Genomic DNA, 27,234 nt, shown 5'->3' on the forward strand with positions numbered 1-27,234 from the left:
TACTCGAATTCATTTTCAGAAAATATCGAAATGTTTCAATAATGATACGTCACTTGACCAAAAATATAGTTACGAAAGTGCACAATCGCTTCGATTTTCGTTTGATTTGTGTAAGCCCACTGTAAGTGTAGCATTAGCATCTTTTATAGATAACGATATAACTACATGGGTACGTCAAACTGTGTTATTGAGTTACTCTATGTATTAATCGTTTTAGCAAATACTTGCGAGTCGCGGTGCAATTACTGCGGTGTTGTAGAAGCCGCTTCGCCTACACAACTGGACAAGCGCAATTTATTAATATCATTTAATTTGTCCGTGCCCTTCATACGACTTGCGTGTCTATTTTAATTTTATGCAGAAATTTAATTCATTATCATGCTTTGCAGATACTTACAGCGAGTTAATTTGTATTATCTCCTATATAGATAAGAATAAAAGTAATGATAGATACTTTTTTTAATTAAATTTTGTTTTAATTGACTCACGGTACATTTTAAAATATAACTCGATTACATACATTACATATGGGTTCAATAAGTTTTTACTTGGAAATACGTTACAGAGGTCTGCTAGTTTTACCAAAAAATGTATACGTGGCATATAACTAAGGAACATATATTTCAATAGGCATCTAAAGTGTACTTACTCGAACGTTGATTCTTTATAAAATACAGTTGCAGTCTTTCTTTGAAAGTGTTCTCGTTCACATAATACTCCACACGCACTCTGCAACAATAAGACGGAGATATATATTTAGTTATCATTCTCTGAAGAATAAATACAACTATATATTTTAATATATAAGTACTCTGTTGCAGACAAATGGTACATCAAAGTTAATTTCATTTTATTTTATCAGAAGATTATTATTAATAATCTGATATGTCGTTATAAATTGTGTTATTACTACCTAGTGATATGACGACAATGTGAGGCCGGCTCTGTCTTATAATTAGAAGATAAGTCAGTGGCGAGCTTTTATCATAAAACAACATCTGTCTGTTTGTTGGTAAACAATAATATCTATAATAATAATAAAGTCCTAACAATACCGAAACGAAGACCAAGAAATATATAGTCTACGAAACGGCAATTCGCAAAACACACTTTCTAAGTTACTTTTGTTAATTTACTAATTTTGGCTGTTAATTGCTACTGAGGCTCGCTTGACAGAAATGCCCAAAAAGTCTTTATTGGCCTGACCCGTTACTCGAAGCCGGGCCATAAGATTCCTTATTAGCTAACCATTAGACAAACACGATCATTACCGGTTGCTTATAAATCAAAGGCACATTGAGGATGGTCCATTGATCGCATTATTATAAAATCATTTATACTATGATGTAAATATTAATCGGTTAATAAGTTTTCAATATAAATCAAACTGCTTGAGAAAGTAATTTTGACACCCAATTCAATAAAGGCTTTTTGTTAGGCCCGGCAAACCTTGTTATCTCTTTTAAATGGGCCTATTAAGTGACATAAATTTATTTACGAAATTTAATAAGATTTCAATAAATATTTTCTTTTTATATCCAATATATCTATTATCCAATTTTATTTTATTAAAGATACTTTTTAAATGCGTTAAGCTTTAATTCAACGCATTTATTACAGTACGTCTAATAATTTATTTTGATAAATTTAATAGTGAACTGTCATTTTAGTTACATATTTTTCTTTTAAAAAATACCTGAAAGCTATTTTTTATGTCCCCTGACTCATATTGAAATCTGACATATAAGTGTTATTGAAATTTATGATTAGATTTACAAAAATTACCACTTGCATAAAATAAATGATAATTATAAATTTAACCTTTAAATAAATTGATAAAATTTAGTCTATAAGCAAAAGCCAAATGACTGACTGACTGACTATCAACGTACTGGTTAAAATATGAAGCGTTGATGCGTATTGATGGAGGACTTAACGGTAGTTTGCCCCATTATTCAACTTCATCCAAACCATCAGGTTACCATTTTTCACATAAAATAGCATGTCATGGTCACGTGTTGCACTAACTAATATATTTATATATTTCCACGATCGGTATAGGTAGGTCATTTACTATATTAAATTGAGTGATTAAAAATTTATATGCAGATAGGCATTGAAAATGTATCGAAAATTATTTATCAAATAACCGGTAAAAGAAATGAGTACGCGTGTCAATTGAATTGATTTTAGACATGAAATAAAAACTATTCAGTTCATATATACGAATGATTGACGATTTCAATTCTTATCATTATATCGTAATAAAAGTCGTAGGTTTTATTAATCGATGAAGGTATTTAGTATCAGTATCAGTAACAGCCTGTTAATTTCCCACTGCTGGGCTAATTCCTCCTCTCCCTTTTTTTGGGGAGAAGGTTTTCAGCTTATTCCACCACGCTGCTCCAATGCGGGTTGGTAGAATACACATGTGGCAGAATTTCAATGAAATTAGACACATGCAGGTTTCCTCACGATGTTTTCCTTCACCGTCAAGCATGAGATGAATTATAAACACAAATTTAATATATTTTATACAATTTAAAAACTTGTTTAATATTTTATAACGGACTCGTCCATTTTAAATCAAATCACATGCCGCGATCAATATCTTCATGGAATATTCCATTACGGCATCGAATAAAACCTTTTATATTCATAAAACGGTCTTATTAGTTTATTTCAATGACGTTAATTTTTTATATTTTCTGTTTTAAATAAAAATGCTTTGAATCCCGTACCCAACAGCTAGTCGTTTTAACGAAGGGCTCTCAATCGAAATTATACATTTTGTGTTTGGTATTTAAAAATCACAATGGAATTTTTACAAACGAATTTTTATGTTGAAAAAACCGACAATGTTTTCATGTCATTCGGAATGTATCGAGTTGACCTAGCGATTGAGTCATCTCGTCAATATGAACCCTCTCTGTCATGTAAACTAGATCTACTCCCGAGAGAGTAAAAACTTTCGAGTCGGCGCGGACTGCTTGTTTGGGTAATGTCAATATTACTTATTTCGTCGCTAAATGTAAAAAAAAACTCGAAACTCACCAAACTTCAAAAATAGGTCGTGAAATGTCAGAAAGTGATAAGCGACATTGACCATAAAAGTTACAACATTTTAAGAATAAGCGCTTCAAAATAAAAACACCAAAAGGTTGTCATCGGTTGTCAACATTTCACGGGTGAGTAATGTAATGAGTTCTTACAGAATTGCACTGCTGTTATGTATAACATTACATTTCAACCAACGTTTAGTATTTGCACATTATTTGTACAAATATTTATATGTAGTTTTTAGCCGTTTATAATTCTCTACGTAAAAGCTAAAAGGGGTTTACGTTGTATTGTGAGATATTTTATAGGAAATAGTATATAAATAACACGCCAGGGTGCAATTTTAGATCTCAGCCAACATTCTTGTATATTACATTTCGGTTAAATAAATGGCCGTTTTAACTATAGTTGCAAAAAGTATAAGGTAAGTAAAAAGTTTGTAAATTATAAGGTTAGTTAGAGAAGTTAGTCTCAATTATACGGTAAGAATGTATATGTATATAGTATGAACAGTCTATAACCATACCTACTAAAGTTAATATAATATAAAAACGTAAAATAAACACGTCATACCCTATTACACATGACATATAAAATTATAATGTTCGAAAATAAAATAATATGATATTTAGATCTATTACTTAACGTCTAGTCAGTCACTCGGGCTGATGTAAGGATTCTAACGATACAATATAATTAATGTTATCAATTTATATAATACATTCAAATTTGTTCATGTATTTAGAAGTTATAATTATATTATTACTGTGATTCTAACTTTAAATCTAGTTTTAAAATAGCTTTATTTCATTTAAAGCACAATTCCAATCATGTCTATTGGGTCACTATACGTTTGAATCGAATCCGGTAACGGGTCGAGTTTCCAGGTCAACGATTTTTTTTTCAGCATAGGCATTTTTATTATATTCTGTGCCCTATATCTAAATATAATCGCGGAAATATTATAAACAAAACAAACTTTTAGTTCAGGCGATAAAATAAACTTCAGATATTTTATTTTATATTTTAAGTTATAAACGTATATTAAAATATTTTGTTAGATCAAAGATATTGTTTGTTCATTGTTATTTACATGAAAACAAACCCTTGCCAATTGGCAGGTTAAATAATCATTCACCATGAGTGTAGGTATCTGTTTTATACCGTCAACCAGTAACGCAAATATTACCATTTAATTCATGGAAGTAAAAGATTTAAAAAAACATATAAACAATGTCTGTTAACTGAAAAATCCATTAATAACAACAACATTCCCTGCATGTTATAATATCATTAAGTTTATCAGTACATATTAATATGAAATCTTAATGTATGTATACTAAAACTTAAATGAAACAATGTTAAAATAAAGTAATTCTTTTACTTAACATTCTAGAATGAAATCAAACTAGGCTGAACGTAGAGTACGTTATGACTTAATAAATTTTGTAACTAGTTAAATAGTATATACATATTGTTACTGGTGGTAGGGCTTTGTGAAAGCTCGTCTGGATAGGTACCACCACTCATCAGATATTCTACCGACAAACAGCAGTACTTTGCATTGTTGTGTTTAGGTTTGAAGGGTGAGTGAGCCTGTGTAATTACAGGCACAAGGGCCATAACATTTTAGTTTCCAAGGTTGGTGGCGCGTTGGCGATGTTAGATGGTTAACATTTCTTACAATGCCAATGCATATGGGCGTTAGTGACCACTTACCATCAGATTGCCCATATGCTCGTCCGCCTACCTACACTACATAAAAAATAGTATTCACAAACAATAATTAAATAATATATAAAAATAATAAATAAATTAAAAATAAGCGTAAAAATTGTTCGCTATAAAATTTTCCATGTTTACTGTAAGAAAGTCTTTGTTAATGTGCTATAAAATATGTAAAAGTATTCGTAATAATTATCAAAGACACAAAAAGTTACTTTATGCTAAATAGTTATTTAATTTCATTTCTGTTTATTTTTATTTTTGGTGTGTTAGTTATTCAAAACAAACAATAACTGAGTTAAATACATAATTATTGCTTTAGAATTTGTAATAAAATTTTAATTATTATAAAAGAAAATAAAATAACCCTTGATTCTAAATAAAATTGAAGAGAGACCAAATATTTATTATTTTTGTATCTATAGTTCTCCTTTAACAGAATCAGCTCGAACCTAGAGAACTTTCCTCCGCCTAGTCAAGTCTCAGATTACATGTTAATCAAGAACGCTGAACTTCTTTTTTCTTTACAGTTTTGATTTTATTTCTATATTTATTTTATCAACTTTATAGCTGCCCCCGTACGTATAAATATGCGGAAAAAACATCGTTATCGTATAGAAAAATTACATAAGTAGCTTATAATAGAAAATATATTATGAAGCAGTCTTTTAAATATATAAATTTAGATATACCAAGAGATACGCTTGCATTGTTTGTTACGTTTTAAACTTTATATAATAACTACCGAGTCCCATGTTAGTTTTCTTGACATATCATACCTCCATTAAGACATTATACGTCAGAATGAATTCAGCCGATGTCCGAGCACGGTCGAGCTAGCAAGCGTACTGTCTGTGATAGCAGATTATATATTGATTACCGATTGGTAATTTAGTTGCTTTATATATGATATTATATTTCCAACTCTAAACGGATATAGCGAGCAAGCAGCCATCTAATTTCATCTTTTTCTAGTGCCTAATGTGCTGTGTACTGCTTTGAGCAATCACACGCAAACACGGGCCACTAACAACTGAAGAACATCTGATGATTACTCTCATACTTTGCTCAAACATTTAGTTAAATATGTTCTAAACAAAAAAGTTGCTTCCGCAACTAAATTTAAAAGTCACAGTTATATTCATTAAAATATTAAGAATCCTAAAAGTAAGAAAACATTATAACGTGTTTGCATAATATGTTCTTAAATATTAAAGATAAACAGATATTGCTGTCAAGCTGTGTAAATAACATAATTACGTGAACGATAAATTGGTTAATTCAATTGGAGAAATTGCGATCTTGACTGAGCCTGTCAGAGACTGTTCCAATTTTTAAATGTCCTTTGGAATAATTAATGATAGTAAAAATACAAACAAACTACAACACTTTTTGTCAGTGTCAGCATTGAAATCCTCCTGACCGTTTTCGGCCACGGTGACAAGTCTCTAGATTAGCCAACTGTGCAGGACATGTTATAGTGCACAAGTGTATGCGCAAACACAGGTGCACTCTCTATTCTCTCACTCATAATCTGATGGGATAGCAACCCGACGTGACCGGAAAGAGTTCAGGCGCATTAGAACTACTAGGAGGCTTGCTAGTAGTCATTGAACATTTTCTATATCTGGGTCCTGGATTCACCAACCAATCAGATCGATGGTACTAAAATTGTAATATAATCTGAATTACATACTCGAGACGTTTCAAATCGATATAAGAAATAGGTTAAAATCGATCATTCCAGATTTGTTTACATACTAAGCTTGTTATTTGTATAAAATTGAATATAAAGAGCGCAAACGTGTTCCTTTGTGTATTATATTCCATATAGAATATAGAGTTTCTTCTTATAGAAAGGCTTTAAAGAATTCTGAAATCGAATTCTTATAATGTTTTTCAAAGGGATTTCTAAAGAGGATGTATGTTAAAGCCGGTATCACAAAGGGTTGAGCATGTCAAAGTGCATTTCCTATGAATAGGCAAATCTATAAATACATTTAAAAATAAACACAATTTCTCCATTTGTATATTTTAAAATTTATCAAAGATTACTTAACAAACATTGAATACATGATATTCATAATGTTAAGAACTAAATGTTTGGTATGAATACTAAATATCTTAAAACGCTCTATGGTTAAGGTTATTTAAATATAATACGATTGATTTGATAAAGTAATTAAAATTACGGCTTCATCCAAATAGCTCAAATCAATTCAATAATATTATAATTCACATTAAGTCTCTACATAATGTTCTATTATCATGAAAGAATAATATAACGATTTAAGGTGTTTAGTATAAAACGATATAAGACTGCGCTTGTACGCTTAGATATACGCTTCTTTAGTTTTATAGCATACGATACTTAAAGTTTATGGTAGGCCTGTTTGTGAATATCCCGCAGTGATTCAAGATTATGGTATAGTACTTATCTATAATATGGTACCATAGATCTAAAACACTTTGGTACTCATAGTTAACCACGCGATAAGATAATGTTTTATGCAATTCGATTTCAAAACATATATTAGGCACACGAAAATTCAGAAGCTTATTCCGCGATATTCGGTTATGCGGTTCATAGATTATATTGGGTCATCTATATGTAGATATAATGCGACACTTTATTTAATTATAAAAAAGTATTTTCATTTTTAATCTTTGCCTTATTAATTGCATTAAGTACGTAAAATTGTCTGTTCAAATTATTCGTATTCGTGTAGACGACTAAAAGGCTCAATAAACATATTAATTTTAACCAAAGATTTAACTCGGTATAACAACGGTTTAAACTCGGAAAACGATTAAGTTTTCGTGTGTCTAAAATGCGTTTATAATAATTTATCTCGTGCTCTCGAAATTCTGCCAATGCAACGGAAATGTATCAAAACGTACAGAAAGCGTGGGTGAATAAGCTCCAAAACCTCCTCCAAAGAATTACTTCTCTTTGACGAACATTATATTTATCGACAATTTAACCATGAAATATTATAGAAAAAACATACGTATTAATTATAATTGTATTAAAGCCAGTGTGGCTTAATGTTTGAACGAAATTTTCGCAAGAATTGGAGAAAGTTTTAATTGAATATTGAACCATTAAATTTTCTCCCAAGTAAGACATTAAATACCAATAAATGTTTCGTTGAAATATAAAGTTGAAATAGAATATAAAGTACAAATGTGAAATAAGTCTTAGAATACTTAAAAGTTTTGTTAATTTGTATGATGATTATTGTTTGACTGAATTAAATATAGTAAATATTAAAACGGATACACCTTGGGCTAGCCAAAATGCGAAAAAATCCTATAATATTTTTGTTTGTTAATTTTATAGGTCATTTAAAAAATCTCATTTTTTTTAAACGTTATAACTTCATATCGTAGCTTATCGTTATCCGATACTAACAAACGAATGAAATATAATAAGTTGAACGTAATAATACAAACTAAAAAACTGCAATAAAATATAGATAATAAAATATATATATATTTAAAACAAAAAGATAACGACTGTTGTGTCAACAACTGATGGTAGGTACAACATATCAATTATCCATTCAAATAACAGCATCAACAGAAATGTATTTACCAATTTATTATAATAATTTCACCTAAGCCAATTAACTAAACTAATGTAATTTAAATTTTGCTGAGGTTTCAAATATTTTTGTTTGAACCCATTTTCACATCGCAGCCATGAAATTTACAGACCAATAATTATCGATCTTTGATATTTTAATTCATATTAATATACATGAATATATAAATATGTCTTCAAAAATAATTTAACAGTTTCTCTTTATATGATTATCTTTACCTTAAACGATGACAATGACCAACAATATAGTTAACTTAGTATAGTGGAAAATATTACACGAAGTGAAAACAACCAGAATATATTTATCGACCTTGAAATTGAGATCAAGTTTATTCCGGTTGAAGTATTCCTAAAATCTAAGACGGATCTGTGTTGAATAATATATTATTTCTTCCAACCGCTAAGAAATCTCGGTTACTGTGATCGTAGAACAATATTCTAAGTCAAACATTTAGGTCTTCTAAGCCAATTTTTTAATAGTCGAAAGATAATATTATGGGTTTGTATGCATGTTTAAACTATAGTTTGAGTGGAATTTCAATTAAAAGTAATAAAAAAATCATATACGAAGTATCAGTATCAAAATAAGAAAAAGGGTGCATTTTTTATACTTGCCGGGAAGACAAATGACTACTCCACCTGATGGTAAGTGGTAGTAGAGTCCAAACGCGACGACGGCCAGTACAGTCAGGCAAATGTTCTGCACTAGCCATCCCCGCCCTGCCAGCCCGCAAGAAGCTTTTTCACGCCTCGTTTGAAGGAACCGGGATTGTAAAAGGAGGGGGGACCACGTGAGCTGGTAAAGAATTCCATTTTTGGAAGTGCGACAAAGACCTTTCTCTGTCAAAGAAATTTGTCCTAACTCCTTAGTGGCCAAATTTCTATGTGCGCGATGGAATTGATGTCACAGTTACGCGGTGACATTGAGAGCCAGCAAGAATTAGAGAGAATAATTCCTCAGAGTACTTGCCGTGATACAGTCGATAGAAAGCGCTTAGCGCGACATCTCTCGATGCATTTGTAAAGGCTCGAGGGTGCTTGTGACCTTTACGTCGCCAATAATGTGAAACGCACGTCGCTGCAAGCGATCCAAGGCCTCCAGTAGGTACTTAACGGAGCCTTCTAAAGGTGTGAGCAATATTCAACGCAAGACCGTACGTGTGTTTTGTACAACAGGCACAGATGTTGTAGCGTGAAAAAACGTCGCACCTTGTTCAGATCTCCGAGTTTCCACGAAGTTTTTTTTATAACAGCCTCAATGTAAAGCCCCTTGGACTAAAGTTGCACCGAACACCAATTCCTAGCATAGAATGTAGTGCCACAGTGGAAAGGAAGAGAGGAAAACGGTGACTTTTTCGCTGTGAGAGCGCATACTTGTGTTTTCTTGACATTAAACTCAACAAGATTATCAGAGCCTCATTTGGCGTTGAGTTCTAACGTCCTATCGAGTTCAATAACAAGATCCCCCCCGCCTCTCCTCAATTTCCGCTCGCCCAGCTACTGCGCGTCCGTGGTATCCCCCATGCACTGTACTGCATTAATAATTATTGTTAAATAATTTTAATGTAGGCGATAATTTTGTTAATTTAGTTTTGTTTATATAGCATTTACATTTTGTTTTTGGTTTGTTAAAATAAACCACCGGTTTGGAAAGAAATGTTTCAGACCTGAGATGAACCACTTTAAGTAACTTAGCGGGATTATATTTTTTCCCCACAACTGTTGCTTACAATTTACATAATTATATTTTGTTATTTGAAAAGAGCTGAAAGTGATCCTCTCATTCTCAAGTAGTTCTATAATCTCAGAAGTCATTAATTATATAATAATATAATACATCTTTTATCATACAATTGTAGTTTTACGTTTTTTTATATTTAATTTACATAAGAATTATGACGACGTGGAACAATAATCGCGATCCTTTTAAATAATTTAAAAACATGCTTACGTATGGTAAGTTTTTGCGTCATCAACACAACTCGCATACGAAGAATGGCGATAAAAAAATGTGGCGTTTGAGTTTTTGCTACGATGTGGCATTGGCTCAGGTCGCGTGTGCGGGTTAGAAGGGCACGTACCCCTGGGACCGCATTTTCATTATGACGATTAAATACACAGTTAATTTTCTATAGTGTTAAATACAAGAATAGATAAAGGGATGGGCATGATATTAACATTGACACTGTAGAAGGAAGACCTGAGTAAAATCAATATTTCTATCTATTTTAAACCTCAGTCTGATCATGTAGGGATACATTCAGGATTGAGTCACCAGCCAATTGAGGAGGACGTAATATAACTCCGAATTACTTTATCAACATTCATCTGCCTGACTAAATACTGAAACCCAGGACCTCGGTATCTACAGACTTACAAGACATCCGACTTGAGAGCTTTACTTTGATGCTTATAAAATTATAATGAAGACCAAAAATGGTAAGGTCGTCTATGTTAATTTTCATGGTAAACGTTTCATTATTATAATATATAATATATGAGGTGGATTTTTACCGAAATGTGTTTGCATCTTTGTCTTCACTAAGCGTGCTGTGCTTATTTCTATAAATGCATATTTATAGAAGTATTTATCATTCACAACATCTGTTGACGACATACAAGTTGCCAATTTTTTTATTACGAATATAATCTTTACTTATAATATTTTTTTCAAAAAAAGTAATCTCTAGAGATAAGATTATGAACTTTAAATTGGCAATATGGAGACATTTGACTATCAATGATAAATACTAAAATAAAAATAATCAAGTAGTGGCTATAATATAACTGAAGACATTTGGCATCTGTTGAGATGCCAAATGTTGACCATTTGCGAGACGTTTCCGCCTTGGTTTGTTGTATTCTCTAGCTAATGACTTTGATTACTATTATTAACCCTGTTGACGCTCCTAATTCTACGGTATTGCTGCAATTGTATTGTCTATGTGTATTGTATTGGTCAGTGAATTGTAGGCCGGTGTGCTATTAGCGATAGTCGGTGTGTGGGTGAAGTATCAATCACAGTCATATTGATCTACCAGTGTAATTCCTAGGGGACATTATTGTACTTTATTGAAAATAAATAAAATAGTACAAAACTGTATTTGTTTTTTTATACAAATGTTTTACAAAAGTCTTTTCAAGTTCTTTATATATGTTGTCTATTGTGCTAATGTATATAATTGGTGTAACTCATGTACCTACTTCGACAAAACTATTTTATGTATTACTCTGTTTTATTAATTTTTATTAACTTTGAAGAATTTTCGTAATATTGAATGAAAATGGCTGTATGTTATGCATTTGTAAAAACTACCCCAGTAAAACAATTCTTCACATTAACATTTTATTCTCTTCCACACGTAACTTGTAATATAATTGAATATTTTACAATTCTATTACATTTTTCATAATTGGAATTCGTGCAATCACACTGGAACAATCAAGTGAGTCAACTTTTCCATGTTTTGTTTTTTTATATCGCATAGATTTTTTTGTTCAATAATTTCCAACCAGTGTTAATTTAGATAAAAATATTATTTACCCTTATTTTCTAAAAAACTCAAAATAATTATTAAAATTCAGTAAAACCTTACACGCTTATAAATAATTTATTATAATAAAGGACCGGTAGACACAGCTTGTGTGCCCAAAGTAAAATATATCTTATTATCATTATTGAAGTTTGACAGTGCTCATTTTATCATCTCAGTTTGTGGTACCTTTTAAAAGCAATTGATACAATATAAAACTACAATACGGCCCTGCGCGAAACGTCTGTCATGTGTCCGGATCAATAAAATGATTGACAAGTATTGTTTCCTTTTCTGTCCATGTTTGGCAAAAGTTTTATCTGGAAATGTGACCAGAAAAATTATTTGAATTTTGTCAAAATAATATGTAAAACACTCAACTTATAAGTAGAAATATCTTTTAATAATAATTTTTATAATAAACATTCTGTAATTCTGTTTCTTATTAAAAGAAACAGAATTACAGACGACATGACTGATGGTTATTGGATAGGATGCGTTCACTTCTCAATTGATTTTTGAGAATAAATAAGGCATTAGATGTTGATGTGACTATTACGTGCTTAAATTTAATTTAAGAAATAGTGAGCGGGCCACATAAAAAAAACGAGTATTGATATTTTACATGATTTTTTTAAGTAGGACGGGAAAATGGGCCACCTGATGGTAAGTGTTCTTCAACGATTATAGAAATTGGTGAAGTTAAAAATATGAACAGTTCCTTGGCCAGCCAATGCACAACCAACTTTGGATACAAAAATGTTATGTCCCTTTCCTACCTGCCTTCAAACCGGAACGCAAGAATACTAAGAACTACAGTTTAGCGGTAAAATATTTATTGAGTGTGTGGTATCTCTGGGTATAAAACCAAATACAACATAGGGACAAAGCCTCAAAGCCTAGTAAGTAATTATACCTAAATATTCTGCAAACCACGAAAGTTATGTTTATTTATCAAATTAATTTACAGCACAATATTAAGTGCTACCTATTATTATGGCGTCCTAACAGGTTTTGGCCATGACGGCAATTCTCAATGGACATTAGAAAACTTGGCAGGAAATATTACAGTTCACAAGTGTGTCTGTGTGTAGACACAAATGCACTCTCGACTCCCTCACTCGCAAATTATGGTGGATGGCAATCCCATACGACCGGAAGAGAGTTCAGGCGCAGGGCAACGACGTTGCGCTAAGCTGTCGTATTTTATTAGAAAACCAAATTATGATTAGTTAAATGAATAGATAGAATAGACGTTAAAATAGAAAAAGTCATATTTTCTAACATTAATTTCTAGATTGTTGACATATAATTATTTATTAGATAAATAGACTGCTATCAACAAGTTGACTTTATAATTTAATTTTAGAATATCCTATATCAAGAACGATTTATTCGGTATCGGGTTAGACGAAATATTTAATTACTTAGATAGGTTCGAGGAGTTTAACAAATGTTTCGAAATTTTAGAGACCTTGATCATGAGTGTGGACATTTATAACAACAAAGTACTTAACTCCAACTGTGGTATTCTGTATGAAGTAAGTTCTTATATGACTTGTGAAATTTTGAAAACAGACTGATGGTGATATGTTATTTCGTATCCTTAAAATGTTATAATTGTTACAGCCAAAGTCACGTCATATCACTTTCTGCGAAACCCGAACGTTTTCTGCGGTAAGTTTCGAATTTGTTTTTATAAAATAGGTGTACAGTTCTTTACATTCATTAATACTTTTTATAATGACTGTCTCATTGGTGTAGTGGCTAGATATAAGTCCATACCCCGAGACCCTGTAGGTAAAAAGTCGTTTGCTAAAGTCAAAGTTCCGACGTTCAATACCAAACTCTTGAATGATCTTCTATATGCTCATTACATTTTGCGAGCATTTTGTTCACATTGTCCTAGTATTTATTTGAGTCATTCACCAAATATGTGCGAATACTTGTTAGGTAATTCGTAGACATTTTTATATTAAAATAATTGCTACTCGACTATATACGAAAGCTGTGTGAACAAGGCTTTATTTTAAAAGGAGTATATGCATATTAGTAATCAGTTGCAAGCTTACATTTCTTTACAAAGTAGTCCTGTTATATATAGTAAATGTGGTTTTAAATTAAAGTAAGACAAAGGTTTCAATGTTTCCATTATCAAAGACCATTTATTTTAATCCTTTTTCTACGTATTGCTGCTATTTCCCTTTTGGCCTTTCAGTAATTGCATTACCTCTATTTTTGATTAAAGGGAGAGTTAGAAAGATTATTCAGTATAACGCTACTTTGTAGATAAAAAAAACCTGGTTTACCCCTATGAATATTTTAAAAGCTTGCATGTATTACGGACTCGCTAGGTTTTCGAGTGGTTAATATGTCATTAAGTTCTTGAATTGGCGCGGACTCATCAAATAAAATGTTTCAAGTCTATGTATGATGAAATGTTTTAATTATAATATCCCCTTTATAAACATCCATTTTACAAATTAATTAGCTAACGCGTCATGTGTTAAAATGTCTCTTTATTTTTTTGGAAACTGTTATCTGATACGACTTGAACGCAACTTTATGTAGGTAGAAGGTACTACGAAGTATTTATGGATAGTGCCAGAAACAGAATAATGATGCGTGAGCGCATAGAATACGAAGGGAAACCTGGCATTTTTTATTGAATTTGTCTATAAATATTGTGTAGGGAGAGATTAGCTAAACAAAGCTGTGACTTCTTCTTTCGAATTTAAAATCAATGTTGCCAGTAAAGCACGGAAAATATCTTTTATAAGTAATGACTAATATGCTTCAAATGAAAACAGATAAACAAATTTAAGTTCTAAAATATATACCTATTTATCTGACAAAAAAGGGAATCAGACTATAATGTATTAATATTATAATATATTAATTATAACGTGTATATAATACCTTCTTTAGCATACAGTGCCATATCTACGATGAAGTTATTGTCGATATTGATATTACTGATATCGAACGTCGCGTGAATGCTATTTCCGTATAACGCTTTAAATGCATAATCATATATTAAATAATTTAAAGTTATAACCTTCCGTTGCTCAATTAGCGTGATTTCCACTAAGAAATATAGTAAAGTGTAATATATATTTCATATTGTCATTTCAAATAGAACTTATTACTTTTAGACGTTATATTGTGAATCAAATAACAATAATGTTTTTGGTCAATCGATATTCGAGTGATATTGAAACTATATAATATGTTTCCCGTACTCTGCGTGCAAATTCATACTCCTGCGTCGTTCATCCGTTAATCGTAGGATGTAATTAATTTGAAATGTAATTTATATTTTGCGAAAACTTTAGTTTAATCTGGTGTATTCTGTCTTTATCGAACACTTTTACTGCGCCAGGCACTCACGTTTTCTTATTTACAATCATTTGTTTCGAAATGGTTTCAAAGCTACACAATCATGGATAGCTTGGGGGTAATTTTAGTTCTGTGCGATTATATATATATATATATAGCTATAACGGCCCCAGTTTCGACTACACTTTTTAGAAATGGGTACGAATTCTCAATCATTTAGAATATTTTTTTCAACGTAACTCATATTTGTATATATAACGAAGTAAAACAGAAATTGTAAAAATAAAGATATACAAGTATTACAAACTAACTAAGCATAATATATAAATAAATGAAAACATGAAAATACTACACCATTTAAGGCTTTTTTATAATTAAACTAAAAGTTACATTTTGTCACTGTCTGTGGAACGATCAATCAGTACATAAAGCCGTTAATAGTATAGTACATAATTAAAAGGAAACTTGCGCATGTGTATAAGGGAACGTCGGAGATGACCTGACAGAGATTTAAATTTTTTTACCTTTTATGGCAAGGTTTATTTCCCAATTGAAAAAAGCTCTACATATAAAAGGCTTCCGAATCCTGAAAAATTACATGAAATAAATAATAAACACGTATGTATTCGTGTAAATCGCTTATAACTGAACCGTCGGCGTTGGAAAACTTTGGCCAATAAATTACAACAAATATCATATAAATACGAACGTTGTTAGCAACGTGACTGGAACCATTCTAATGTTTTGTGTATTATCAGTTTTCAACTAATTGCCTGGTCATACATACACACGTCAATGTTTGGTGTGTGAAGTGCTGGTCGATTATCACATGCGTATAACACCTTTATTTGAAACTCAAGCGGAGTGACGAATTATAATAAATTGCAGATTAACTTCAAACTAAAATGTCTGAAAATGAAATAGTAATATTTCTACTAAAACTTATATATAATATAAAATACATGATTATAAAGAAATGTATTTAAAACAAATTATTATTTAAATTAATATAGTTTAGTCGTTAATTTACGAAAAGGGGTGTGTGTGTTTTAAAAGCCTTGAAAGCGATAGGTGGCGTGAAACCTTACCTTGGTATCTTGTCGTAGCTGTCCCATCCCGTCAGACAATTGTAGGAGCTATACCTACTGACTGCCGCCATGTCTAATATACCATGATAGTGTCACACTGATATTTAAGCAGACTTTTAGCTGCAGAAAATGTTCTCGCGATAGACGTTAACTATAGTAGCGATATTAATTAATATAAATAATTTGATGTCGAATTTTATTACAAGCAAAATGTCAAAAATGTATAAATTTTATACATTTTTAACATTAATCAAGTAAATTATTTAAAAAAGCGGTACTCTATGAACAATCAATTTTCATATGTTCTTTGATTTACTTTTATCAAATATTTATTCTCTAAATTTAGCAATTACTAAGAAACAATAAGAGAGAACGAATGGAAGTCGATGAAGCGACTGAGGTTAAGCATTACTTTTACAACACTAATTTATTGTATTTTAATATGAACTAACCATTTGATACTACTTTTAATTATTGTGAATATAGCAATCTTGTAAAACATTGTTCAAATAATATAATATAAATTAAAATGCGCTCGTGTTAAACTTTGAGCGGTAATAAATATTATTGGAGTTACAATTATTAGATCCGATTACAATAAAGTATAAGCGTTTTCGCAAAAAATTTCATTAGCAAGTTAAAATTAATATAATATTTTGGCATTATTTTAAAAATAATTAAAGTACGATTCAATATTACACAGTTAATTCGAGAATTAAACAAGCGTTTAGGTTGTTGTACATCAACAAACGACGCGGTGAACAGAGGATAGCACGGATGCAGTGAGGCGAGCGTCGCGGCCCTCGTCCGTGTTCGACTGAACTCGTGACGCCGCCCCTGCCTCGCCCGCCTCTTTTTCCGCCTGGCTACAACGCTACGCCAAATCGCCTCTATTTAAAATAACGTCACTATTACACAATTATATTACTTTATAATTACTGATGCTTATAGAAATAATTTACTAGATCTTTAAATGGATTTAAATTTTCTTATAATAACGATTTAATAAAAGGATGTATTATAAGATTAGTTCATATAAAAAAGACAAAAAATAGGTAAAAAAGTTAAAAATAAAATAATTAAAATTTATTATAATTATTTTTTATTGAATACATATATAACGTATTTATATTTATAACGTATTTATATTATTGTATACGTATTTTGCAAATTAACGTTAAAAACAAATCATTAAAACATATGTCATCCGTTCTTACTTTTATTCGTTTGACACCGCGTGTGACGTAGCATGGGTAAATTATAAAAAAATTTAATAGGTAACCAAAAATTTAAATCGGGACAGAAATATTAAGTTCTGGATCCAATAAGTCTGAAGAATCCTCATTTTTATTCACAAAAAATTTTTTCCTAATAAACGAAGATACAGGTATCATATGATATCGAACATTATATTATTTTACATTATAATAACTCCTTGAAAACTTTGTACATTCGTTGTTGGCATTTGCATAGTTGCGAAAGTTTTTGACATAATACCAAAAAAGTGTGGCTTGAGTCCTGTCGGATAATTTCGTTCTTCTTCTATCCGTTGAACGAATCAAACATCTGTATTGTTTAATTTTAAGGGATTGCGAGAAATTTTGCTTCACGTAGTTGTATCCTTAATCATTGCAATCATTCACATTTAGCTTCAACTGCACTTTATTATTTTCTTCAAAATATAACAAGCCAAATAAATATATACCGCTTAGTGAATTTTGCAACAAAACGACCGAGGATTCAGAAGCAACCAGTATTTTAGGACTAGCTTGAAATTCAATCGACGGGATAATTAAGAAAAACTGACATTGATAATTTAAATGGAATGGAAGTCGAGTGAATGGAGTCGTTGCTCAATCATCAATTAAGCCTAATCGAGCCGTTAAAGTGTGTTTGTGTCTAGCCCGACACGACATATGTACAATTTCGATACTTGACAAAATCACGGAAGATGATTACCCCCAACTATCTGACAAAACATGTTTTGTTTGATTTCAGGTTAAAGAACTTTATTACTCATAAATGACCTTACAGTTCACTTATAAAATAAGCAATACATATGCAATAATACATTGGTACAGTGGTAAAATCTTTGGCAGCACAAGTACATATTTAAATGAATTAATTTAGCAACGTTACAATTTAAAAAAAATATGTATATATTGAATTTTATTCATATACATTTCAGTTTCAGTCAAAAAGTTTTAGTTCATTTTCAAAGGTTTTGTACCATTCGGTAAACTATTATATAATTGTACCCCGTTATATAGAAAGCTTCTATTAGCGTATTTACTTCTTGGATTATAGAGATTGAATTTATGTTCATTTCTTAAACTGTGTGTATAATTTTTATTAATGAGTAGTAATTCAGTATGAATTTGATGAAGCTGATTTTTTTTATAAATATACAGATGCTATTTGTATGTTTTAAGTTTTTTTTTTTGTTACTTTGTGTTACAGTATGGGTTTTTATTGTTGTTTTGTGTTACAGTATGGGTGCGTGTGTGTGTGTGTTTGTCAGTTTATCGTAATTAAAGAGTACTTTGATAACTTTGTTTTGTACGACTTTGAGAGGTTTGGGACAATTTTTTATAGAGCAATTCCAAACTTATATTAGGTAGTCAAGGCTGGATTTAACAAGTGCATTGTATACCATCAATCGCGTCTTGTATGGAACACAAGAGGACATTCTGCGCAGTGATCTAATTAGCGGGAAATTTGTTTTTAACTTTGATTTGAAATTTGAGTTTTCCGCAATAATTTTTCATCTAGAATTTAACCTAATTTCTCCTACTCAGATCTAGAGAATTTATAATTTAATTTTGTGTGATATAGTTGATTGTTCATCCGTTTTATCTTTAAATTCAGTTTTTATTAATCGTATCTGGTATCTTGATAATTTAAGTAAAACATTTCATTATCGCTTTCCGAAATTCTGAAAGCCCACTTTTAATGTTTATTTCTACATCTTGTAATCTTCGTATTCTGGTGTTTCTAAAATAAATGTTTTTTCCCGAGAAATAGATTTTAAATCAGAATTGAACCACATCCACTTCCACTGTCGCGGTTCGGTGTACGTTGTACGCCCATTATTAATAAACAAAGTGATTAGCGATTGCACCAAACGCGTTGGGCCTTGCACAGGTGAGTTAAAAAATATGTATTTATCTTTTTTACACGAGGGGGTGAGGGGAGGTGGATCGTCCGCCTAAGCACTCCATATGATTATCTCGTTTCTTAGGCCCACTGTAGTCACTATGTCGATTGATAGAAAATGAACTAACGATACAAAATCTTGTATTTAGAAACTTGAAATTATTAATCTTGTTGTCCAAAAAAATGCTAAGCTATTCAAAGCTTTAAGACTACAAGTACCGCAACCCATAATAATCTAATATAACCTAAAGTCATGTAGACGTTGGTACACGACATAAGGTCTTATCACTATGCATACCGCTTTTAGCATCTGATTATGCAATTTAGTTCAGAAATATTCAAATAACCGTCCGTGTGTGGTAAGCATGGGGTAATGATAGATTCCATGAATAGTGTTTAATATTAATTACAAAACTGAAGCTCCACAATAGCGTATCCTAAGCAGTATTTATTGTACTGCAACGATGCAGTTTTCTTTATTTGGAAGGCCGAAATTACTCTTTTTTTTATAGAATAGGAAGGCGGACGAGCATATGGGCCACGTGATGGTAAGTGGTCACCAACGCTCTTAGACATTGGCATTGTAAGAAATGTCAACCATCGCTTACATATCCAATGCGCCACCAACCTTGGGAACTAAGATTTTATGTCCTTTGTGCCTGTAATTACACTGGCCCACTCACCCTTCAAACCGGAACACAACAATATCAAGTATTGCTGTTTTGCGGTAGAATATCTGATGAGTGGGTGGTACCTACCCAGACGAGCTTGCACAAAGCCCTACCACCAGTAGACACACACAGACTCTAAGACACACGATTAATCATTACAACATCAAAATGGCCCAAAGAAAAGAACAGCGAATTGCAATACTGAAAAAGGTACGTCGGCACGTCTGAGACATAAACAGACATATATACGTAACACACATCGTTTCTTTAAAAAACCCCCATCGCCAAATTCGAACTTATAGAAACGCCCATGACACGTTGAGTTTGCTGAGAACTGACCGAAATTCCATGATTGTTCCTGCAAAGTAGCTTGTCCGAGCAGAATAGCCATTCTAGTTCTAGACGGAAGAACTCCCTCGGACGGTGTCCTCGTTTAATACTTAATTTATAATAATTTCAAATCATAAGGGTGTTGAGATGTTCCAATTATTTTCTTAGTAAATCGTATGCTTTTAAAATACACTAAATACACGTATCCGGTTTGAAGCTACCCTATAAAATACCTTGTTCATATAACGAGGCCGTATACCAGGCCTTAAATGGCTTACAGTTCATTCTAAGAGAGTTCGTTTCGTTCTCACATCTAAGTAATCCCTGCATAAAATAAGTTATTTATGAGACAATGTCGTTAAAGAAAAAAAAAATGCCTTGGAATAAAGGTGTGTTCTGCCTATTATGGTTCCAATTATTTTGAACACATCTTAACGATATTAATATAAATATTATGCTATCCCTTTCCTACTTGTGGAAATAAAAAAGGTAGCATATGTGCCAAATAAACAGCAGCAGTAATCAGCTTTTGAAATTTAAGTTAAATAATTGCGTTTATTCAACTTAATTTTTTTGGACAATACGATTTTTAGAATTTATTGACATTTTATGTATAAAAATATACATTTTGTGAAATAAATATCAGCGGAACTAAGTATTACAGGCGGGAAGTTAACGGCCAACTGCATAATTGATTACAGCCTGTCCTCTGGCGTCATGTGGATTATAAAGTAACGAGCCGCTCTCTTTACAAAGATAACATTTAGTACCATTAATCATTGTATTTTCACCTTTAAAATTTTTAATACTTATTTGTTACATCTTAAATTATGAATACAAGAAGACTAATCTAAGACTAGAAATTACATCGCCTTGACTGTAAGTTGACAATATATCCTATATTATTAGGTACATGTTGTTTTAGAAACGTGACGTTTGTAAAATCGGAATATTTATTTTAATCATATTATGATTACATACATATCAAATCAATAAGCAAAATATTTATTACATGTAAGAACAAATGTCATTCGCTCAGCTTAAAAAATAATACAACTTAGCTAATATTTTGGGTGTATCATGTAAGAGCAAATAATTGCGGCACTCTGATAAAATTTGTTGGTCGATCTCTAAGTTTATCCATATATGAAGGATATATGGAGGATATATGAAGGATTAATAGTATTCAAGTACATATATACGCCATGTGGTACATTTCCACACTTTTATCCCGTCCCTCTCATATACAGTTAGATAGAATTTCGACACGAGTAGAAATAGATCAAGCGTAGGAAGGTTCATAGAAAACATTTAACATTTATTTTAGCTTATATAATTCCAGGATGGCGTAGGCTATAAAAAGCCGAGATGGCCCAGGGGTAAGAACGCGTGAATCTTAACCGATGATCGTGGGCTCAAACCCGGGCAAGCACCACTGAATTTTCATGTGCTTAATTTGTTATTATAATTCATCTCGTGCTTGACGGTGAAGGAAAACATCGTGAGGAAACCTGCATGTGTCGACTTTCACTGAAATTCTGCCACATGTGTATTTCACCAACCCGCATTGGAGCAGCGTGGTGGAATAAGCTCCAAATCTTCTCCTCAAAAAGGGAGAGGAGGCCTTAGCCCAGCAGTGGGACATTCACAGGCTGTTAATGTTACTGTAGGCTATATTTATATTTATATATTTATTTATATGCTGATTTATTTAAAGGTAGATTTTTTTTCAGAGGCTGTATCTCCTAATCCTAGGTCCTAGACTATAACTCTTCGTGTATTAGACTAATACTTTGTAACAAATGAGTGGAGCGAAAGCTATCACTGTGACTCTGACTATATAAGCTATAACTGTAACTTAACTCGTTTATGTTATAGTTTTTGACGTTTAGAATGCAATTTTCTCTTCTACGATACTAAGCTCTAACTCAGAAAATATTAAAACACACACACCCAAAAATATAGACACGACATCCATTCGATGTCACCATGATTTTTCCTTTTTATTTTTATTTTTGTATTTTCTTGTCATTTCTTTTTTTGTACCTAACAATTATTTTACTAAAATATATATGTTTACGTTTATTTCTAAAAGAATTGTCTTTGTGTAAGGGCAGAGTGTTCTGACACAGGGGCCTTAAAATAATGGTCCCGCCTAAAACATGTCACACATTGTTAAATTACCCAAATAAACTATTTTTATTTTATATTTTAAAACCTATGTCCGAAAAGTTTCATCAATGTGTGAATCAGATTATTAGTATTTTCGTAAATCAAACGTTTTGTTTGATAAGAACTTACCTTTTTTAGTAACTTTTAGTATCATTGATTCCAAAGCTGTATGTACAGTATTTATTATTCAATTACACGTTCTATGTATTAACTTCAAATGGAGTTAATGAGTTTGCTAGTTCATTATAAATTTATTGCTTGCTGGATGTCTAATTTAAGACTTGTATTTAGCATTTTGCTTATATTTTATAAACAAAATTCACCGCAACTAAGAGAAGTCATATTAATTATTTCGTTTCTTTTAGCTTAACAGAATCATTAAGCGCCAGCTTACTCTTCATTCCGTTAATTCCATATGAATGAATCTTATCGTCAATATTATCCCCTGGTCGCATTCAATGATTAATGCACTGCAGCATAGCACATGAGCTATAAGTGTATCTTGAAATTGAACTATTCCTACTGGGAAATGACGAGTTAGAATGGTATTTTCGCTTTTAAATTTGTCAAATTAGTTGACAATTTTCTGATGAGATAAGTTTACATCTATTTCTAACTTATATAATATGTGATAAGTTTGTTAAATAAATGAATATTTCACAATAAGAAATAAGAAAATTTAGTTTTGAGGTAAAGCGCACAACATAGATAAATTACCTGGTCTACCACCAGGCTTTGAGCTGGCCCGTCTGGGTGGGTACCGGCCATTCATCAGATATTCTGCCGCTAAGCAGCAACACTTAATATTGTTGCGTTCCAGCTCGAAGGGTGAGTGAGCCAGTGTAAGTACAGGCACACATAACATCTCAGTTCCCAAGGTTGGTGGCGCATTGGCATTGCAAGGAATGGTTATTATTTCTTACATCGCCAATGTCTATGGGCGGTGGTGACCACATAACATAAAAAAAAAAAATCTCGAAGTCCTGATTAAATCCGATATAGTTAGTTTTTTTTGTTAATAACTCATACGAAAACGAATAGGTAGGTTACCTACAAAAGATAAAGTGTGACGTTACGTTATGACGTCAAAATGTGAAGTAGTTTACAGGTACATTTGGGAACTTATCAATTCTTCTGTATTATTTACTAGATGTTGTAAAAGTAATTTTTATTATTTTATTTATGAATAATTTAAAAATACTACGTTTCGTCCTATTTAACCATTTAATCTTCTGAAAGTTTTGCAAATTTATATCTTATAATCAATATTAAAACAACAAATAACGAAGTTTCAGTTCAATTGTATTTAAAGGTCATCAATCAGTTTTAAAAGTGACAGACAGAAGCTTGCCTTAACTTTACTGATTGAATGTGAGATGTGACGAATTGATTGCAAACTTTATCCAACTTTCAATTTATATATAGCTCATTGTTATGATGATAGACTGCTTTGTGCTTTAGGTCTAGATATATTCAGATCAGTTATTCTAGCAATAATCTTTTTTACTTATAATAGTACTATTCCATGCTATGTCATAATTCATCGCAAGGTTTTGACAATATATAGAATAGATAACTATTCTATATAATGTCTAAATATTCTATATATATTTTTTAAACATATGTACAACAATAGATAATTTAAAAATACTGCTCAATCTTGGGGCTTCAATCTACTGCACCTGGCGGTATCCATTAAATTTATTTATATTAGTCCCGTTTGATTGACTATTAACATTGGGCTTTGTGCAAGCCCGTCTGGGTACCACACATTATCAGATATTTTACCACTAAATAGCAATTCATTGTATTATTGTGTTCCGGTTTGAAGTGTAATGAGACAAGTGTTACTACAGCACAAGGAATATAACTTCTTATTTCCCAAGGTTGATGGTGCATTGGCGATGTAAAGAATGGTTAATATTTCTTGTAACAATGCCAACATCCATGGGGCGTTGGTGACCAGTAATCACCAGGTGGCCCATTTGCCCATCCGCCTTTCTATTTTATAACAAAAACACATCCTCAGCGACGTTATTTAACGACGAGGAGTGTCTAATACGTTGAATTTAACAAAATTTTGTAGTTTTGCACTTCCTGAGCATTTAACTTTACCCGGTCACCTTGAAATTGACTTATTCTTTTCAGCTAACTAAGACATGACAGAGATGACGCGCGTCACATGCACACGCGATTATTATTATAGTAGTGTTCACGCATTGCTCGAAATTTGACCCTAATAATTATTGATAGAATTTAATGTTCAGAACTTTTTTTTTACTAATACTTCCATTTTTTATGGTTAACACTAAACCTCTTTAATAGCTACCAAAAATAAAAAGAGAAAATCGGTTGAGAAACAGAGTGAAAAAAGGTACTGAACTGTTTTGACTTGGGCTATTTATATATACATACGTAACTCATAAGCGCACTTTGTTTCAAACATTATCTTATAATTATGAACAACGTTGAAATTAGAACTTCTTAAAATTATAATGGGTCACAATAGCTTCCACATAATTGACATGCGTCACATCCACTCGCGCATATTTATTGTAACAAGCAGTACTTAGTATTATTTCGCTAAATGACGACAAAAGAGGCAGTCTGAATATCTCAAGCCATAAAAAATAAACAAATTGCGTAAAGTACACTTAACTAAATATTTTTTCCATAACGGAATATATAAAAACGCATAAAACTAAGCGCCCATCGTTTCAACGGCGACGTTATATTTAATAATACATACAAGTACTGAGACCGTGACAAATTTGTATACGTATATGACCACAAAGAGAGTACCTCTACCTCTTTTGTAAATAAAAAGTTATGCAACCCTTTAGAACACTTACCAAATAAAAAATAGAAAAAATAAAATTAAAAAATGCCAACAAACAAAGCCTTTTGTACTAGAACTGTGTAAAACATACGCTGCCTTTCTGTCTAGAATTGTAAAACACATTTTCTTATGTGAAATAACATGTTTTAATACAGACATTTTATATACTCAAAATATTAATTTTATTATATTAGGTAAAAACTAGTATTTGTTATCAAAAATATTTTACATGTGTACATGATCTGTAAACACGTAAGCTCGTTTAGAAACACCCAGGGATTACCTGTGGTGTAGGGCAACGAGGGAATCATCCTACGTTGGTGAACTTTCGCGGAACAAAAGTCCCGTTAATATAGGATGTTGGTGGAAATGTATAATCCTTTATGGTATGGTATGGTATGTGAGTAATTTTCTTCGCATAGAAAACGATATGGTCATATTGATAAAACAAAGTCACGATTCAAAATGGTTATTGTAAATTATATTAATAACAACATTATTCCATTTGTAAAATATTTACATTCTTCGTTGAACAGATAAATGGATTCTGCTTTTCATATTGGTTTTTATATATATTGCTTATACCGAAAAAATGCAAATGAACTTTTATTTTAATTGGGTTCTAGTTTATTTCAGTTTATTTGCAATCACTTACAATTCACAATTACAATGAAATATTTTGTTGAAAAACAAAGGGTTTTCTATTGGTCAATTTACATTTTAATGTTGGTATATTCACTCGTTTCGTGCTCAGCTATTATTATTCATTTGTAGAATTGCACATATTCATTGTTTGTTTGTTATACTATGTTACTAATAAACAGATAAAATACGTTAATGGTTAAATATAATACATCTATGAATTATATTTGACAATACAATACAAGAAACGCATTTATGCTTATGCCGTTTTCAATTTTTATTATTTTTAAGGATATTTTGCGAACATTTTATAAAGTCGTTTCATATGTCAACTTCATAACACAAGGAGGATATCAATTGGGCGTATTTGTGTTTATTATAAGAATCGTCACCGAGTGTGAACTGATATTTTCATTATTTTTCATGTAAAATTTCTATTTAATGGCGCTGAGGTCGCTCTTTTATGCCGTCATGCCTTCTATTCCCTTGTGTGAGATTAGTGCTTATACATTAAATTCGTATGGTACTGGTAAATATATAATATTATAATAATAAGAAAAATAATTTTAATTTATAAACGAAAATCTATATTTTTATTCATGTCACTCCATATTTATTTATAATTTTCTTTAATTATAAATTAATTCAATAATCATCAATTTCGATGTTTCACATCTGATGTGCGTCTTGTGACCAAATTTTTGTTGGAAAACTAGGTTAGGTCCCATATCATTTTAAGAGTAAGAGTAACCCGTAAGGATATGGGTGGAGCTAGTTCTATTCTCATGTCATCTAAAAAATTCATCCCTAATTGTGAAGAAAGGACTTTTTTTAAGTTGGTATATATATTTTTTATTGTAAATATTTGTCGACTATCTTAACACAACGTTGCAAATAAGAACCCCGGTAAGTTACCATAGTTAAATTGATATTGATGTCCTACTAACCGATTCTGTAAACGGTTAGTAGGACAACTGCATACAGCTATTGCGACCTTTCTTGAAAGAGACGCTCATTGCGCTGAAGATAATTATATAGTAGGCTAGATAAGCTTACACAAGTGCACTCTTTA

The 27,234-nt window shown here is 31.5% G+C and overlaps 1 protein-coding gene across 4 annotated transcripts in view; it reads right to left on the reverse strand.

The window, feature by feature from the left end:
• LOC126780770 (potassium channel subfamily T member 2) overlaps nucleotides 1–27,234 on the reverse strand; it is an 88,771-nt gene that overhangs the window by 14,830 nt on the left and 46,707 nt on the right. For all 4 annotated transcript variants that reach the window (XR_007670534.1, XM_050505455.1, XM_050505454.1 and 1 more), the window contains exon 2: nucleotides 650–729. Coding sequence is in view for 3 of the 4 variants with exons in the window: in XM_050505455.1 (XP_050361412.1) it covers nucleotides 650–729 (80 nt within the window). In the remaining variant the exon portion in view is untranslated. The remainder of the gene's footprint in view (nucleotides 1–649; nucleotides 730–27,234) is intronic.

The sequence above is a fragment of the Nymphalis io genome, chromosome Z (assembly GCF_905147045.1).
Source record: "Nymphalis io chromosome Z, ilAglIoxx1.1, whole genome shotgun sequence".
Lineage (NCBI taxonomy): Eukaryota > Metazoa > Arthropoda > Insecta > Lepidoptera > Nymphalidae > Nymphalis > Nymphalis io.